Source organism: Festucalex cinctus, chromosome 5 (genome assembly GCF_051991245.1).
Source record: "Festucalex cinctus isolate MCC-2025b chromosome 5, RoL_Fcin_1.0, whole genome shotgun sequence".
Lineage (NCBI taxonomy): Eukaryota > Metazoa > Chordata > Actinopteri > Syngnathiformes > Syngnathidae > Festucalex > Festucalex cinctus.
The window spans coordinates 15383103-15401902 of record NC_135415.1 but is presented as its reverse complement, the minus strand read 5'-3'; the positions used below and the strand labels follow the sequence as shown (position 1 = coordinate 15401902).

At 38.2% G+C, this 18800-nt stretch overlaps 3 protein-coding genes across 3 annotated transcripts in view; 1 reads left to right on the top strand and 2 right to left on the bottom strand.

Annotated features, from left to right (window-relative positions):
* Positions 1 to 1926: 1926 nt before the first annotated feature.
* Positions 1927 to 11734, bottom strand: psat1 (phosphoserine aminotransferase 1). The gene is made up of 9 exons (XM_077522095.1): positions 11321 to 11734; positions 9623 to 9683; positions 9348 to 9417; positions 6835 to 7040; positions 4615 to 4787; positions 3973 to 4142; positions 3065 to 3193; positions 2487 to 2624; positions 1927 to 2246 (listed from the first exon to the last, which is right to left on the bottom strand). The coding sequence occupies exons 1-9, from the start codon at positions 11384 to 11386 to the stop codon at positions 2144 to 2146; spliced, it is 1116 nt and encodes a 371-aa protein (XP_077378221.1). The 5' UTR covers positions 11387 to 11734; the 3' UTR covers positions 1927 to 2143.
* Positions 11735 to 12063: 329 nt separating this feature from the next.
* isca1 (iron-sulfur cluster assembly 1) lies at positions 12064 to 14470 on the bottom strand. Its single transcript, XM_077521267.1, has 4 exons — positions 14078 to 14470; positions 13296 to 13349; positions 13070 to 13175; positions 12064 to 12718 (listed from the first exon to the last, which is right to left on the bottom strand). Exons 1-4 carry the CDS (start codon positions 14228 to 14230, stop codon positions 12570 to 12572), a joined length of 462 nt encoding a protein of 153 aa, XP_077377393.1. The 5' UTR covers positions 14231 to 14470; the 3' UTR covers positions 12064 to 12569.
* A 1530-nt stretch (positions 14471 to 16000) lies between these two features.
* The window catches only part of rsrc2 (arginine/serine-rich coiled-coil 2), a 9519-nt gene continuing 6719 nt past the window's right edge, over positions 16001 to 18800 (top strand). The window contains exons 1-3 of the mRNA XM_077521264.1: positions 16001 to 16744; positions 17056 to 17096; positions 18631 to 18788. Of these exons, the coding sequence (XP_077377390.1) occupies positions 16546 to 16744; positions 17056 to 17096; positions 18631 to 18788 (398 nt within the window). The 5' untranslated portion in view covers positions 16001 to 16545. The remainder of the gene's footprint in view (positions 16745 to 17055; positions 17097 to 18630; positions 18789 to 18800) is intronic.

Below are 18800 nucleotides of genomic sequence, written 5' to 3'. Positions count from 1 at the left end.
GGATTCCTCCTCAAGCAGACTGCACGTACAGTATCTATACAAAGCAGACTTGTGTGTATACGTGTCGAAATGGAGCGTATAAAGGGCGTCAGTCACAGTAGTAACTTTTCCCAGTGCAAGCATGTCGCTCTTGACAAGAGACTCAATCAGCAGCGCTAAAGCCTACCTCTGCTCCTCCCCCCACCCACAAACTGGGCCCGCTCCTTTTGCTGCAGGCTAATCTCCACTGCAGGATGTAGAGGAGCCGTTTGATATTGTCTTCCCTGGTGTTTTTCATTACCGCCGCCTTACCGCAGCCTAACGCTGGCTTTAGCTTTCACATTAGCCCGCACAATCCCGTCACAAACTCCCATCTTCCACTCTAACCCCACTCGCCTTGTAAAGCCCGCCTTCCTACTCTCGCTTAACACTTGGAGGTTTTTTTTTATTATTTATTTTTTTGATTCAGTGTCAAAAACATTTTTTAAAAAATAACGGAAATTATACAATTTCACAAAAATGATTACAAATTATATATCGTTGTTCATCTAATCTATGCCAGTGATGTATAGTGACAAGTACAAGGTACAATTGTTCTGCGTAGTAGACCTGTTGTCATTCTTGCAGCATATACATATATAACGTAAATATTTACACATATACATACATATATATATATATATATATATATATATATATATATATATATATATATATATATATATATATATATATATATTAGGGGTGTTAAAAAAATCGATTCGGCGATATATCGCGATACTACATCGCGCGATTCTCGAATCGATTCAATAATCGGCAGAATCGATTTTTTTTTTTTTTTTTTTTTAGGATTCACACCTTGAGCATGGAAGAATGTTATATGAACGGAACATTAAGCCTTAATATTTTATTTTAATGCTGTTCAAACATGAAACAGATTACAACCTCTATAAGTCTGAAATTTCATATAAATAAATAATACATTTTCATATAAATCTTACACTCTACAAGCTTACTGATTAGTATTTTCTAAATTTGAATGAAAAAAATCGCAACAATCGACTTATAAATTCGTATCGGGATTAATCGGTATCGAATCGAATCGTGACCTGTGAATCGTGATACGAATCGAATCGTCAGGTACTAGGCAATTCACACCCCTAATATATATATATATATTAGGGATGTGACGGTTTTGTAAATATCGAGGAAACTATGTTTCAAAATTTTCACAAGACTGAATGGCCAACATGGGCGGCACGGTAGATGAGTGGTTAGCACGTCCGCCTCCCAGTACTGAGGAGTCGGGTTCGAGTCCAGGTTCCGGCCTTTCTGGGTGGAGTTTGCATGTTCTCCACGTGCCTGCGTGAGTCTTCTGCGTGGGTACCTCCCACATTCCAAAGACATGCATGGCAGGTTAATTGTCCCTCCTCTCCGAATTGTCCCTGGGTGGGCTTGTGAGTGTGGATGGTTGTTCGTCTCCGTGTGCCCTGCGATTGGCTGGCAACCAGTTCAGGGTGTCCCCCGCCTACTGCCCAGAGCCAGCTGAGATAGGTGCCAGCACCCCCCGCGACGCTTGTGAGGAATAAGCGGTCAAGAAAACAGATGAATGGCCAACTGCCTGAGAAGTTAAACACTGCCCTCTGCTGTCAACTTGAAACTCATGCCAGTGTATAGAGGACGTGTGTCGACCCTTATGTATGTATACTTAGTGACGTTTTCTTATGGCGCTTTTTAAATGAAAGCATGTCACAGAGACATTAAAGACAGCAGGAGAAGGAATATGTCTCGTTTATGCAAAAACAAATTGATACCACTCATTGGTTGGATCCATACATTGCTTACTAAACAGTACCACCTCGTGGCTATACTCAGCCAATTCACATTTCTCTTTACCATCTGTTTATCCTCATCTCTTGATAGGAACGTTGAGACAAATGACACAATAAAGAATACAGATTGTATTGTGGGGATTAAACATGTTAATTATTTATTGTATTTACATCAAAACAACATTACAGGATCAGCCCACTGTGTTTATGCCTATTAGAACTGATTGGCAACAAACAATCAATGTTATCTACATCCACAATTGGTCCACAAGCACAATTTTTTTTTCATTGTGTGATTTCTTCTTAAAGTGTGCAAGTTATCCCAGCCCCGTTCACTGGTGTTCTTTTAGGAATTCCTTCATGTACTTGGCCAAAGCTTCGGTGTCCTCCAATGTGACAGCGTTGTACAGAGAGGCACGGATTCCCCCAACCGACCTGCAGGGGGAGACAAACTGTTACAACTGCAGCAGTTGTCAATTGTACTAAAAATATTACAGTGCATTTATCCCTAACTACATTTGTGCACCATGGCTTTTTTTTTTAAACTGTACTTGTACTATGAAATGGCAAAAAAGATGGGTACTGCACTAACATTACAGTTTGATGTCAAGACAGGGGGCCACAAAAAATAAAATAAAATCATCCTGCAAAATGGCCTAGTGGCAAAATTCTAACCTGTGTCCCTTGAGTGAGATCATTCCACGTTTGGATGCCCCGTTCAGAAACTCCTTTTCTAGGGCATCGTCGCCCTCTTTCTTCCCAACGCGGAAAGGTATATTCATCCGGCTTCGACAGGCTTCGTCGACCGGACACCTAGTGGGTAGAGTAGAAACAAAATAAGTAAATCAAATATGAATTTTAACAGACATTAATTCATTTAAGTTTCATTCGTCGCCTTTTTTGTGTTGCATGATTTTAGGGAAGGACTTATTCTTGTGTCGTTGGGACTCGACGTATTCTACCTTTTTAAATCAACTCAACTTTATTTATAAATCGCTTTAAAACAGGCATTGCTGTATACAAAGTGCTGTACATGAAACAGAAATCGGTTGTGCAGTAAAGAATAAGGTAACAAAAACAAGAACAAAGCAAACATTTTTAAGTAAGTATACAAGTTTTCTGTTTTCTTTTTTTTACACAAGTAAATACATTTTACATTTCCTAAATGCAAGGATTCCACCGGGAAGCAACGATATTTTGCTGTATCTGTCAATATTGCCAAAAAACACGTAAGCGCAAAGTTTGCTACTTACACATAGAAGCCGTTGGACGAGTTAATGATGTCATAAATCAAGTCTGACTTCCGCTGGTTGAGTGTGGCCATGGCAGCTGCGCCGCCGTTTTTCTTGATCCACTCCAGAACCAGACACATAATGTAGATGCTGCGCATGAAAACGCAAATTTTAAAACACTCATTCTTGCCATCGTTCAAAATATTTTTGCGTTTTGTGTATCGGTTGTATAAAAATTTGTGTTGTTCCGATACCGTTTTTTGGCTCCCGATACCGATACCCAGGTTTGCAGTATCGGCCGACACCGATACCATACCGATACTTAAGTTTTTTTTTTCCTCAACATGAAAAAGCTGTCCTGCCATTGGTTCAGAGCATTCAAGGGCCAATAGAATATCTTAGATCGGCATGCAGTGAACATGTCACATATCAGTGAATGTCGTGCACCAGCAAGACACAAGATGCTGCATCCAAAATCCTATATTAGCGTTGGAATTAATGGTATCGGCATGTTACTTGTGAGTAGTCACAGATACCGATACCACTGTTTTAATGCAGTATCGGCACCTCTGCCGATACCAGTATCGGTATCGGAACAACACTAATAAAAATGTATACATATTGAATGAAATATCAGTGCTAGTTTTGTTAGCTAGTCGGTTACACATTATGTGTTAGCATTAAGCTAGCTTATTTTTTCATAAGTCAAAGTTAGGTGTGTCACATTGTTGTTGTTTTTTTTGTTTAGTTTTATATTTAACTTCAAATAGGGGTGGCAATATGCAACATGAAGCCAAGTTCAAGAACTGTTACAATAAAATCAACCAAGCGGTCGCTTGTAACTCAAAGAGCTCCTAATTTGAAAGACTCATAAGTCAAGGTACCGCTGTCCTTTCAAGCAAAGAGATACAGATGAGTGATGTCACTACCTGAAACAGGGCGGCGTGTTGTACAGAGAGTTCATCTCGGCCTGCACTTTGTAGTCCAGGATGATGGGACACTCTTTCTGGGCGTGGCCTATCAAGTCCTCGCGCACGATGACCACGGTTACGCCGGCGCAGCCCACATTCTTCTGAGCGCCCGCGTAAATCAAACCAAACTAGAAAGAGAAACACATCAGAAAGAATCACTTTCCACCGATCCAGACAGTTTGTATATTGAGAATATGCTAATAAAGTTGCAAGGAATGGAACATTTATGGTACACATCTGTAGAATTTGATGTCGGCATGGGCTGATTTCCAGTTCGAATGTTTACTATGATTTTAAAAAGTCATGGTTTCAATAACTGCTAATACTGACTGTAACTGAAAGGTGTGAGGGGACTTCTAAGCAGGGCACACTATGATTGGCTGCTTACAGATTTGAGTAAACAAGCAGCCTCTGAAGTTAACTGTATTTTTTTCCTCCTTTTTGGTGAGTAGAGAGGGAAAGTTACGCCTGAAGGAGTATTGAGGGGGCAAGACTAAAGAGACACTTCACAAACGGATAATGTGCCAAGGGTTCCTAGTTAGCCCCAAGGACAATATAAGTAATCCATGTTTCTGAGTTATTTGTTGTGCATCTCCTCACCTTGGAAACGTCCACGGGCCGCGAAAGGAAGTTGGACGACATGTCGCTGACGAGGGTCACCCCGTTGGTCTCGGGCGTGAAGTTGTACTCCACGCCGTGCACCGTCTCGTTGCAGCAGTAGTACACGTAGGACGCCGCCGGGTTCAGGTTCCAGCTGCTAGGCTCGGGGATTTCTGGAAGGAGATGTCACATTCAAGGGATGTTAAACTCACCTTTAATGGTATTTAGCCCGAGTTGAACAACTTAGCAACTCACAGTGGTCAAAATATCAGATTTACTTTCACAAATCTGGAATTTAATTTTCTGACTTTTTACTTTCACAACCTACATTTGAAAACAAATATAGGTATTTGTATTTCGAACTTGACTGAAACCCTTATAAGATGGAAAAAGCAGCAACATGGAAGAACGTGAACCCAGGGCACATTAACACAATGATGCAACACATTCAGGGAGATGCTTGATATTCCCCATCCAGGTGCTAAATGCAAGGCCTGTTGGAAGTTCAGTCACATTTTTTTTCTTTTTGGCAAGAATGTCCAAATATTGGCATGATTTCACACTTAAAAAAAAAAAGTGCCATTTTCTTGGTGAGATGGTCCAAATATTGACATAATTTCAAACTTAAACTAGACTAAGTGCAATTTCTAGAGAAATTGCATAGGCATGCTGAAAGCTGAATGCTCATAGCTGAATTCTAAGCTGAATGCTAATAGCTGAATGCTAATGAAGGAAATAGAAAGATAAATTCTGTGAAAATTACATAATTATTAATTACTAGTAATAGTAGTAGTAGTAGTAGAAGAAACAGTAGTAGTATTCATATGTTGTATGCTTTCAGTAATCCCACAACAAGAAAATAAAGTACCATGAAAACTGCAAAGCAGAACTACAGTAGCTAATGTCTCAACAACGCAACGTATTTATGCTAGCTAAGTTAATATAGCCTACCACCACTATAATATCCTCACAAGTGGTTATTGAGCAACAGAGCTGATAGTTGACTTCATTGAGAGAAAAACAAGGTCACAAAACATGCATTAAACATGGTCATACAGAAGCTGCTATGGACGTTCAGGCACTCAAAAGTACGCTAACAGCTCAGCTAACGGTTAGCTGCTTCACAGCCAGCACTAATCTGAGCTCTCAACAGGCAACTCTCCACTCGCATTTGCTTCCACATCACTCACAAGAACACACATTCAAGGGTATAGATATTCTGTGGAACATGTGGATAGGCACGCCAAGTGGAGAATAATAAACACCTGCGACTCTCAATCAATTTGGAAAATATTAGATAACGGCACCCTTTTGTTTTTTTGTTGTGCCACGTTGTCAAAATGAATATTGTATATAACTGCCAGTAGATTATGTTTGCATTTAAGTACATTTCAGAATCTGTACTTTTTTCTTTTCTTTAAGGCAAAGTTAAATCAGTACTTTTACTTTAAACATAAGTATGTATACTTCTATTTAAGTACATAATTTGAGTACCGCAATTTTGTCAACTCTGACAAATCATAACATTAACTCTGTGTATACGAATAAATATGAAAAAAAAAATTAAAAAAAACATAAAAATCTTCAAGTAAATCGTGGATTTGTAAGACTAAAACCTGAAGATGTAACCTTTGCTAATGTGTCAGGAGTCAGGACTTGTGGTTCTTTTTGAAAATTTCGTATGTCAGAGTTGGATGCAAGCAAAGACTTCTTTTTAAGTCACGTGCGTTTCGATTTTCTCTTGTTTGATTGAATGACCTTTTCATTGACAAGTTGAAATGTCTGTGCGTCATCCTGAAAATGAAGAGGCACATTAGATCAACCATGAGGAAAGAGGGTGCCACATTCCAGAGAGTTTTATTGGCTGGCCCGGTTGTGCACCCCATTACACAACAGGCTGGGAAGCCCATTATGCTGTCACATTTTGGTGTTGTGATTGTTAAGCAGAGTACACTCGGTTTAATCCTTTACTTTATTCGAGGGTTGATAGACGCGCTTCAAGCTTATTGATGCCAATATAATGAGTTTGAACAACATGTAGTGGCAGACGGAACAATTAAACGGTAGTTTTATTTTGAAAGTTTAATAAAGGAAGCCTTGCCTGTTACCATCAGTAAAGGTTTTTCTACCATTACGAGACATCAAAATGTTTACCATTACTGTTACATGTTACACATTCAAAGAGAATGACAGTCCACACACGCAAATGTGAGCACTTACTCGTGTAACTATCCAGCTTCGGGTGAACTACGTTGACTTTGCCGTATTTCTCGGCCTCTTTGGCAGCCTTTGCCGACCACGTGCCAGTCACGATGTAGTCAGCGCACTTGCTCTCCTTTAGGTCCATCAGATTGAGGGGGATGCCGCTGAATTGGCCCGATGCGCCGCCCTGCAGGAACATCACCTTGTAGTTGTCGGGAATCTTTCTGCGGGGACGACAACAGCTCGTTTTCGACAAGATGTGCGTGCATTCGAGCTCATGCTAACAGATCTTAGTCTATACTTTTTAACATTATTAAAAAATAATAATAATATTTATAATAAAACAGTAGAATAAAGTAATAATAGTTTATTGTTGAATTTATTACAATTACTAAATTATTACATTTAAAAAAACAAGACTTTATATTTTTCAACAGTGATTACCAGTAATGATATTACTAGTGATATAGTAACTCATTTATAATTGTTATAAAAATGTCAGTGTTCAACAGTAACATTAAGTAGCATTTTTATTAAATAAACTGTATACATTTGTCAACATTATCGTCATTTTCTTATTAAAATCATGCTTTACATTTGTAAACATAATTAAAGTTTTTAAATAAATGCTTGTTTTTACATTTGTCAACATTATTATTATTATCATCAATTTTTATTACTAGTTTATTTTTTGATCAACTTCATTTTAAAATTAAAAAGAAGAATATGATCACCTTTTTAAACCTTTTAAATCTGGGTTTTACTTTCCTCAACATTTTCATTACGCACCTAAGGTAAATTACAAATATTTACATTTGTCACAGTTACAGTGGCATGAAAAAGTATCTGAACCTTTTGGAATTTCTCACATTTCTGCCTAAAATCACCATCAAACGTGATCTGATCTTTGTCAAAATCACACAGATGAAACAACAGTGTCTGCTTTAACTAAAACCACCCAAACATTTACAGGTTTTCATATTTTAACAAGGATAGCATGCAAACAATGACAGAAGGGGGGAAGAATAAGTAACTGAACCATCACATTTAATATTTTGTGGCCCCCCTTTGGCAGCAATAACTTCAACCGGACGCTTCCTGTAGCTGCAGATCAGTCTGGCACATCGATCAGGACTGATCTTGGCCCATTCTTCTTTACAAAACTGCTGTACTTCAGTCAGATTCCTGGGATGTCTGGCATGAATCGCTGTCTTGAGGTCATGCCACAGCATCTCAATGGGGTTCAAGTCTGGACTTTGACTTGGCCACTCCAGAACGTGTATTTTGTTCTTCTGAAACCATTTTGAAGTCGATTTGCTTCTGTGTTTTGGATCATTGTCTTGTTGCAGCATCCATCCTCTTTTTAGCTTCAACTGTCTGACAGACGGCCTCAGGTTTTCCTGCAAAACATCCTGATAAACTTTTGAATTCATTTTTCCATGAATGATTGCAAGTTGTCCAGGCCCTGAGGAAGAAAAACAGCCCCAAACCATGATGCACCCTCCACCATGCTTCACGGTGGGGATGAGGTGTTGATGTTGGTGAGCTGTTCCATTTTTCCTCCACACATGACGTTGTGTGTTCCTCCCAAACAATTCAACTTTGGCTTCATCAGTCCACAAAATATTTTGCCAAAACTTCTGTAGAGTGCCCAAGTGCCTTTTTGCAAACATTAAACGAGCCACAATGTTTTTTTTAGACAGCAGTGGCTTCCTCCGTGGAGTCCTCCCATGAACACCATTCTTGGCCAATGTTTTACATATAGTTGATGCCTGCACAGAGATATTGGACTGTGCCAGTGATCTCTGTAAGTCTTTAGCAGACACTCTAGGGTTATTTTTTACCTCTTTGAGTGGTCTGCGCTGAACTCTTGGCGTCATCTTTGGTGGGCGGCCACTCCTTGGGAGAGAAGTAACAGTGCCAAACTCTCTCCATTTGTACACAACTTCGCTGACTGTTGATTGATGAACATCCAGACTTTTAGAGATGGTTTTGTATCCTTTGCCAGTTTTATACAAACCAACAATTCTTGATCGCAGGTCTTCCGACAGCTCTTTTTAGCGAGTCATGGTGCACATCAGACAATGCTTCTCATCAAGACAATTCTGACCAGGTGTGTGTTTTATAGTGGGCAGGGCAGCTTTAAGCCACTCATCAGTGATTGGGCACACACCTGACTTAAATTGTTTGGTAAAAATTGGTTTCAATTGCTCTTTAAGTATCCTTAGGCAGAGGGTTCAGTTACTTATTCCTCCTCCTTCTGTCATTGTTTGCATGCTATCCTCATTAAATTATGAAAACCTGTAAATGTTTGGGTGGTTTTAGTTAAAGCAGACACTGTTGTTTCATCTGTGTGTTTTTGACAAAGATCAGATCACGTTTGATGCTGATTTTATGCAGAAATGTGAGAAATTCCAAAAGGTTCAGATACTTTTTCATACCACTGTATAGCCATTATCACCTTTAAAGAAGTTAAGAAAAAAAATAAAATATTTGCCAATATGTACAATGGGGGCCACATTTCTACTTACAGCAACTCTCGTAGAAGACTTTCTGCTTTGTTTAGAATGTGCATGAATTCTGCCGATCGGTGGCTCATTTCTAGAGGGAGCAAAAGTGATTTCAGTGCAAATGAATTCAATCGACATCCAATCTTCTAATAACATCGGGGGGAACAAAGACCTCAAATAGTATTAGAAATGACAGGCTTTCTTGTTATCGCTTAGATATGAAATAGACATGAGCAGTTTTCACAACGACACGGAGATGAAAAGTGAAGAAAAAGTGTGGGTGCACTTCTTTTTACCAAGAACACTGATCCCAAGGCCACTGTAGCTGAGGAGCTCCTCCTGGGCTTGAAGCAGCACCTGCAACATGTACCCAAATAAAATAGGTCATGAAAACATAATGGCGGTTGAATTGTTTACAAAACATAATAAGGCTGCCCACTGGAGTCTGGCTGATGCCAGACGTTCTGGTCCTTTGTTAAGAACAATATGGACTCAGTGAAACTTTTGCAGGTTAAGTACTGTAGTGTACATGAGATTTGTGTAAAAAAAAAAAAATCTTTTACAAAGATTTTTAAAAAAGTACAGTTTTTACTTTCAGAGATGCACTGATTATAATTGCTCCATCCATCCATTTTCCGACACGCTTATTCCTCACAAAAAGAAACTAAAATATCACATTGCACTGCAGTTTGGCATTCGGAATTGGGGTTAATTTTTAAACAATAATCTTCAATTTGATTGGCAAGACAGCAAAACGAAGAAAAAAAAACATTTTAACTGAATGTGAAACCGTAAATAAAAGTAACAAAATATTAATTATATTATTAAAATTAATTAGAAATTTAAAAATGTAAACAAATTACAGTTTGATTTGCAAAATAGCAAATACAGTAGACAGGAATTTTTGAAACAAATGTAAAATATCTGCAGAAATATAACATGTTTCAAAAAGTTTAACTGCAAAATAGAAAATAATAACGTTGATAAAAAAAAAAAAAAAAACGTTTTAATAAATCAATGTTGATTTGCAACATAGCAAAAGCTTTTCGCAAAAAAAAATATAAAAAATAAAACAAAATCCTAATCCTAAAATATATGTCACATAAATATTGAACCGTTACTGCAAAAACGCACTTAAAAAAAAATACAAATTTTTCCAATGAAAAGACTCTAGACCAGGGGTGGCAAACTGCGGTCCTCGAGGGCCGGTGTCCTGCAGGTTTTGCAGATTTCCCTACTCGAAGTGCAGCTGATTCCAATTAACAGGTTCGTTATCAGGTTTCTGCAGAGCTTGCTGATGAGCTGATCATGAATCAGCTGTGTTGAAGAAGGGAAATATCCAAAACCAGCAGGACTGCGGCCCTCGAGGACCGGATCTCGCCACCCCTGCAGTCTAGACACATGTCAACTGTGAGTAAAACTGCTGTTACCACTTTGCTATCTCTTTTGCAAGACACCAGTACAAAAGTCAAATCAAATATTAGGCACTTAATGGGATGGCTGGCTTTTGCTTCAGAAAACATTAAGTCATGTGGAAAAAAAAAACTGAATGTGCAGTCGGCTGGCACAAACTGATCAGACAGTTTCCACGTGAATAAAAAGGAAGTCGGCTGATGCAACTCAGCCGCATGTTTTCAGCTTGTTGCTGAGCGATGCTCTAGTGTCTCCCCTGATTAGTCATTCAATCACGAGTAAGCTTTCCTTTGTTTCTTTCCTTTTTTTAAACACAGAAAGCACAAACGTTTTATGTGCAGTTTGAACAACCATACACATTTCAGCAGAAAATAATACATATTGTAGGTTATTGCACATTTTGATTGTACTACACGTACAGTATCTCGCCTATTATTCTACCTGCACTGTGCAGCGTGCACCTTATTTTTTTTTTACAATTCATTTAATTATTGGTTTATTATTTTACAGTGTGCAAGGGTCTTGCAAGGCGCTCAAAAATAAAAATGTATTGCGATAGTTAGCAACATGCTAAAACTTACCGGCAACGGAAGTTTAGCAGGCCCGGCTCCGAAATGTATGGTTTTCAGGTTGAGTTGAGGCTCCATGTTACTAAAAAAAAATGATGCCAAAAGAGAGAAATGTGGGAGAAAGAGAACGAAAGTCGCGACGTGGATGTCTCTCCCCAGGCTGTTCTCCTCCTCAGCCACTTATCCAGGAGGTGACGTCACATACGAAGGTTGCGCTTGCTGCGTTCCATGGAGCTCGGACGTCCACGTTTTTTTGCGATGCGAATAAGAGCTCAGGCGTGGAATCGGACCATAAAGTAACAGAATTGCCAAACTATTAGAAAAAAAAACGTTTAAAAAATAAATTACTTCCCTAAACTGAGTATCTCTGTATTGTACTGTATATAGTCTTCACATAAATTAATACATAACATTATTAGTTAATTTGAGCAAATTTCAGTCTGCATTACACTGCTGGTCCTTTAGCCTTTACGTTAATCAGTAACCAAGAAGTAGCGCTCAGTTTTTAAAAGGCTCGTGACCCCAAATCTGAACACATCCATCCAGACAAGGAACAATGTTGAAGTAGGGGGAGGAGCTTCTGTTCGACAAGAGCTTTGGAAAAGAAATTGTTCAAAGTGACAGCGGTAGTATCACAATATTTTTGTGATTACAGTTTTGAATTTTATTTTTATTTTTTAAATTTTATGTTTGTTTTCGTTTTTGTTTTTTTTCATTTCACCAACCTTATATACTCTCATGTTGACACATACACAGTCTTTCTACATTGATTTATTGTGCGCTTTTGTGGTTCTGGGTTCATTCACACTCTTTTATTTACACACAGAGATAAATACGTTTTGTTGTTTTCAAAAGACTATACAAGCAGTCTTCAAGACACTTCGGATCCATTTTGCTTTTGTCACAAACGTAACACTATATCATGAATTCATGTGAAAATGTACAATAATGTACATGTCGCTAAAACAGTAGGCTGCCACTATAATTAAAACAACAAACAAAAGAAAACAAAACACTCAGCCAGGTCCTTGCGAGGTTGGAGATGCAAAGTCCAAAATAAATCGACACACTTCAGAAGTACGACAAAAATCAAACTAAAGGGTTGTGATTGCAATAGGTTGCATTACGCTGAGGCTTCACAAGCATGCGTGTGCGTTATTGTGTGTAATCTGCAGTGGTCAAAAGACTGGCTCCGTGGTCCATGTGGAGTCTGTTTTTTGTTGGTTTTGGACGGGACATTGTTTGGGAAGGTGGGCCGCGCTCAGATGTTGAAGCTCTCCCCGCAGCCACACGTGCCCTTGATGTTGGGGTTGTTGAAAACAAATTCGCTAGACAACTTGGACTCCACGAAGTCCATCTCGGTCCCCAGCAGAGTGAGCTGGGCTTTCTTGGCGATGAAAACCCTCACGCCTGCCACAGTGAACAAGGAGGAAAAACAGCACTCTAAAACATTGAACTGTATTTTTTTTTAAAGTAACTTTTCTGATGGGATAAAGAATTACATGCCTGTGTCATATTAGCTCTAAGTGTTTTTCATTTGTGTTCAAATGTTACTTTTAAAACCACAATTGATGCTAACCATATATCAAAAGCATTGAGCATTGTTTGCTAGCATGAAGCTAAAGCAGACTGTTTTATAAGGAACAGCTATGTTGTTGAACAAAATCTGTAATTTTTCTAAAAATTAAAGTGACAGATATTACGACCAATTAAAAGAAGAAAAGGCAAACGATCTAGCTCATTAAAAACAAGACAGCTCACCATCCTGCTGCACCTCCTCATCACAATTTTCCTTCTGCTTGGTGTAGTCCAATGTGTACGTCAGCCCATTGCAGCCACGCGTTCTCACGCCAACTTTCACCCCAATCTGGTAAGAAATACTCAGGCTTACTCACAAAACCAGTGTTTCCCTGGTAGCGTTTGTTTCTCTTGCTTATTGGATTATACAAATCTCATGAAAAAAAAAATAGACATTAGTATTACTCACATATTCCGGCTTGTCCTGCAACAAACATCGAATCTTGTTCACAGCAGATGGTGTCTAGAATAACAATCATAATTTAGAACTCACAAAAAATCCACACCGACTGCAGCGTGGTGATGGTGCTTTTTTTTTTTTTTTAATTAAACAAGAAAAATGAAATGGCCGGCTATTATTAGATTTATGATTTACCTTTCTTTGTGTTTGCTATCAATTGATCTGTTGACGCACATCTAAAAAAAATAATCTCCAAATTGCACCAGGATGCAATAAACTACGCATTCTGACAAAAAAAAAAACCAACAACACAAAAAAAAAAAAAACGTCGTGCCATTACTTCAACCTCTATGATAAAAAAAAACCCAACTTCAACCTCTATGACATCAACAAAGTAAATACATCCGACATGCATTGCTTATAAACAAGTTATTACATACTGTAACGACAGCGAGGCTTTGACAGGAGTTGTTACGCATTGGTAACTAGTTAGCTTAGCAGGCAACTAAACTGCGAATGACGTTACAAAACAAATAGCTAATGCAGTTAACAGCAAAGCCACCGAGTGATGTGGCAAGTTCAGCCCGACAAAATAGTTCAATACATTATTTCCAAGGGTAACTGAGGTCATTAATAAACAAGAGTGACTTACAATCTCGTATTTCGGCATGTTATGCATTACGTCACAGGCGCCTGCTAGTTTAGCTTGGCGGCGAAACAATATTATACAAAATAATAATGAGTTAAGAACTCCTCCATATATAGTTACTAGCAAAGATTTATGAACTTACCAAGTTGAGTGCAGCTCTAGTGGGAAAGATCTTTCTTTTACTGACCGCTCGGACGGTCGCTCGTACCATGGAGGCAGACATGTTGATCAAGTGAACATCACAACAATGAACTGCGCATGCGCGTAAAATATGACTCGCTCGTCCTATGACCATTGCGGTGAATCGATGACGCAAGTGATGGTTCAACTCATGTTGTACTTTTTTTTTTTTTTTTTTAATTAACCGTTTACTATAGTGGTTAGTATCACACTTTACAACTGGTCAAGTTCCTGTTGTGAAAACGACTAGCGTCATTGTTGCTCATAAAAGCCATTTCAACCAATGACGTTGCTTGGTGAAGTCACGTTACATACATCTGCCGAATTGTGTTTCAGAAATTCAACGCGATGTTTGAATTGACGTTTTAAAAAAAAAGTGTAAATTATATATATATATATATATATATATATATATATATATATATATATATATATATATATATATATATATATATATATATATATATATATATATATATATATATGTATATGTATATCATAGGTGTCAAACTGAATCCCTCGAGGGCCGCAGCCCTACAGGTTTTCGAGGCCTCCCATTTTCAACACAGCTGATTCATATTTAAGCTCATCAGCAAGCTCTGCAGGAGCCTGATAATTATCCTGATCATTGAATCAGGTGCGTTGGAGTAGAGAAGCCTAGAAAACGTGCAGTGCTCTGGCCCTCGAGGACCGGATCTCGACCCATGTGATATACATAATCTACGTCGCATCGTGACCGAGTTAATTTAGTATCTTACAAAGTCGAGGTAGAAAAAAAATAAAATAAAATAAATAAATAAATAACCTTTTTTCCCACCCAATGAACCCAGCCACTATGGCACTCGTCACACCAATAACTCTGAGAACTACTAAATAATCAGATATACAATATTTTTTTATGAATAGATGAGCTAGAAATGGAAATTGTGTGGCTTTTGTACGGTATTTAAATGTACGGAATTTCGTCCCCAGCCGGAAAAGTTGTGTTGCCCTTTCCGGGTGGGGGGGTGAAAATTTGCCCCAAGTATCATTCGGTATTGTTTACGACCTAAATCCAGATGATGTCCAGATTTTAAACAAGTACAACGTACTATTTTCGAATGTACTGTAATTTATAACACATGCGCATTAGCGTCGTAAAGCGAATTTAAAGTAGGTTGCCATGTTTTGTCTTTCAGGTTTTGTGTCTTAAAAAATAATGTTATTAAGGTGATAGGTGAAGCCAAATAACCAATAATAGTTATTTTTATTGAAACGTTTAATTTATTAAAATGTGTGCATATTGCTCCGTACTTTTGCTACTTTTACCAATTACAGATCAGCCATTGACCAAAATAGGTGGCTTCTTTCACGAAACCTGGCAACCCCTCTTGGCTCGGCGCTCGCTAGCTAGGCTACTTTAGCATTCGAGTCACATTTTGTCGTCGATGAAAAGCCGAGCGTTTACAAAGAGCTCGCAATTAGTATATCTGTAAGTACAATTACAAAATAGTATTTGTGTTATAAACTGACACAACACAACATAACATGAATGATTTAGCGACGCGTTTACGATGTTATTTAAACGTCGTGGTTCTTAAACGGAATAATGGATTTATTTTGACCGCAGAGGCCTAGTCGGTACGTCAAGTACCTCCGCAGCGGTATTAATGGCCAACCGAAGCGCTTTTTAGCATCAATATTATCATAAGCTATCCTTTACATTGTCTGTCCTGTTGTTTGTCGGTCGTTTCGGTGAAGAAACATCGATGTGATGCAGTTCGTTAATACGTCGTATTCGTTTCTTGTAAGCCACAAACGTACTACTGAGGACAATTGTTACATTGCTAATTACGAAAATAGTTACACGCCAAATCTCTCTTTATGACACTTTAAATTGAACAGAAACTCATCCGGCAACAGAGAAGCGAGTAAATTTACAGTCGGTGATTTAGTAAAGGCAATGGTTATTTTTGCCGTGACCGGCAACTCTTCTGCCTGCGTTTTTTTTTTTCTTCCTCTCGCAGGGATTATATTCTTGGCCTGTCGTGAACATTAGAAATATATCGGTTACAGAATGTGTTCAGTTGAAATGATGCACATTTTAACATCAATAATGAATACCTAACATGAATACTAACCTTATAAACAAACACAAGTTATTAATACCTTAATAAGCATATGAGAGGATGGAGAATGATAATTAAAACAGGATAACGTTCTTTCAACCATGCAGACAGTCATTATAACAACCATAATTCTCTTGGAAAACAAGGCAAAAAATGGTCAATTTACAGTTTGTAACAAAAAAAAAACCCAAAAATTGTATGGAGTTTATTTGCATTGGTCTATTTCTTTAAATTGCCAACTGTGTATTGATTTCAATTTCTGCACAATAACTTGTCTTTAAGACAATGAGCCAGACTGTTTTACCACCAATGTGATGTATGTATGTATTTATTTATTTATGTTTTTTATTTATGTCTTTTTATTTTTATTGGACTTCAGGCAAGTGGTGAGTCTGTAGACAATAAAAGAGCAAACTTGCCAGTTCATCACAGCAAAAGGCACAACATGGACTCCTCCAGATCGCCCAGAAGCTCCAAACACCACCATTCACGCTCAAGGTCTCGCTCCAGGGACAGAAAACGTAAGTTAACAGAATCATTGGGTTTGTGTTTTACTCCCTATATACCACAGTCATACTAGTTATTAAGAACTGACCGAGATTGGTTGTTTTTAAGGCCACTTCTCGTATTTGGTAGAATTAAATTACGATAACCAATCTATCAGAGCAATTACTCAAACATTGGCCTTGATTTTACCAGTGAAAAGTCATTTTTACTGGCTAGGTATAGCCAACGAATAAATCACAGAGCTGTCCACAAGTGAAATACAAGCAATTGTGAAGCTTAGAGCCACTGCCCTCTACTAATTTGCTCTGATCTTGTCATTTTCCAGGGAACAGAAAGCACAGACGAAGTTGCAGCAGGAGCAAAGAGGTAACTAATCACCTGTTTCATTCCTTTCAATTAAAAGCACATTTTTATGTGTATTTTTTTGATGCGCGTCAGCTGTTAGTGGTTGTAAATTAGGCGACCATGGTGAGTATATGATCAGTGGTCCCCAACCATGGATCACAAATATATTGCAATATTATTGTCGTATTGTCATTGGTGTCAGATACAGTGCATTCTAAAAGTATTTGCAACATTTAATTTATGCCACATTTTTTTATGGCTTTATCCCATGCTTCAACTGATTTTGTAATCGAACTATTTGATTAACCATTTAACTCATTCACTGCCAGTCATTATAGAAAATTTTAACATTTCCAATACTCACGTGATATTCCATTCAATAATTATATATAAACCGAATCTACCAAATAACAGAATAGACTCCCTACTTTTTGTCCCGTCCCGTTCTTTTATAATTGACAGCAGAAAAATGTAGGTTTGCCAAAATACAGCCATTTCTCCCATGGACTCTGAAACTGTGTTTATTTCCTATAAAATGGGGCAATGATGTCATCTACCGGTGGTTGGGCATCAGTAAAGTTGTTTCCAAGTTTGATATTTACAGTGGAGCATGCTCAGATTCGCCCCCATTTAGCACCGCTCTAAAAAATACAATTGACAAGTATACTTGTCAAAGGCAGTGAATGAGTTAAGCCCTAGACACACACAACAAAGTATTGAGCAAAGGCTGTGGATATTTATGTGCATACAATTTCTTAGTTTTTATTTGTAATGAATACGCAAACATTTCTAAACAATGTTTTTGATCTGTTATTACAGTTGGCTATGTGTAAATTTGTTGAGGAAAAAAAAAAAAAAAAAAGAGTATTTATCCATTTTGGATTAAGGCTGTAACAAAATAAAATGTGGTAAAATAAAAGCACGTTAGAGTACTTTCTGGATGCTCTGCATATACCGATGGTGGGTATAAACATTTAAAAACAAAGGTTGGGGACCCCTGAGTAAGATGGACAAAATGAATTCAGAAAGGAATAGATGAGTTGGTTTGACATTTCATCCTCGGATATGTGTCATATGCAACCATATTCTGTGGTGATTAGATATTTTATTTTTATTTTTGTAAAATTGTGTGCATAGACCACATGATAACATTTCTACAATAAATCACACTCAGCGTGCTAAAGCACGAAGAGACTGAACAGAGGAGCCTGCTGACATAGCAAAATAATATGTCTACTACGGGGACAGGTAACTATTTGCTATTCAAACACATTCATGTCTTTCACACCCTTCATATGTAGTTTTAATTCTAATGTATTTTTATCTGACAAGTGTGTGTATTAAAGTGCTGTCTTGTATCCATTCAAATGGACACTAGTCCATGATTATGAGGGTGATAGTTTGATTAGGAAATGCTGACTGAAGGTTCCAAATATCTGTCAGATGTTTTTGTCATATTTTCTGAATGTACAAGCAATTGATGTCCTTGCAAGCCATGGTACTAACTCTCTGTTGCGCTATTTTCCTGAAAGAGACCCACTTCTTCTTGAAACAGGCACGAAAGAGAGAGCTGGAGAAGCCGACCAAATCGCACAAGCAAGCAGACGAGCACCACGAGAGGCTCTCGGCCGACGACGGCGACGAGAGGTCGCGGCGCAAAGACAGGAGGTCCCCCAGGGGTCGCAGCTCGTCCCGGTCGCACTCGCGAGAGAGGTAAACTTGGCC

Excerpts from the sequence above, each read along its gene's own strand:
- isca1 (XM_077521267.1), bottom strand. The coding sequence starts at position 14,230 with ATGGTCATAGGACGAGCGAGTCATATTTTACGCGCATGCGCAGTTCAT. Across the intron at positions 13,350-14,077 it reads CTAGAGCTGCACTCAACTTG|ACACCATCTGCTGTGAACAA; the intron begins GTAAGTTCATAA and ends TTGTTATTCTAG. Across the intron at positions 12,719-13,069 it reads TGAGGAGGTGCAGCAGGATG|GCGTGAGGGTTTTCATCGCC; the intron begins GTGAGCTGTCTT and ends TCACTGTGGCAG.
- psat1 (XM_077522095.1), bottom strand. The coding sequence starts at position 11,386 with ATGGAGCCTCAACTCAACCTGAAAACCATACATTTCGGAGCCGGGCCT. Across the intron at positions 7,041-9,347 it reads AGTCTTCTACGAGAGTTGCT|AAAGATTCCCGACAACTACA; the intron begins GTAAGTAGAAAT and ends TCGTCCCCGCAG. Across the intron at positions 4,143-4,614 it reads GGCCCGTGGACGTTTCCAAG|TTTGGTTTGATTTACGCGGG; the intron begins GTGAGGAGATGC and ends TTCTCTTTCTAG.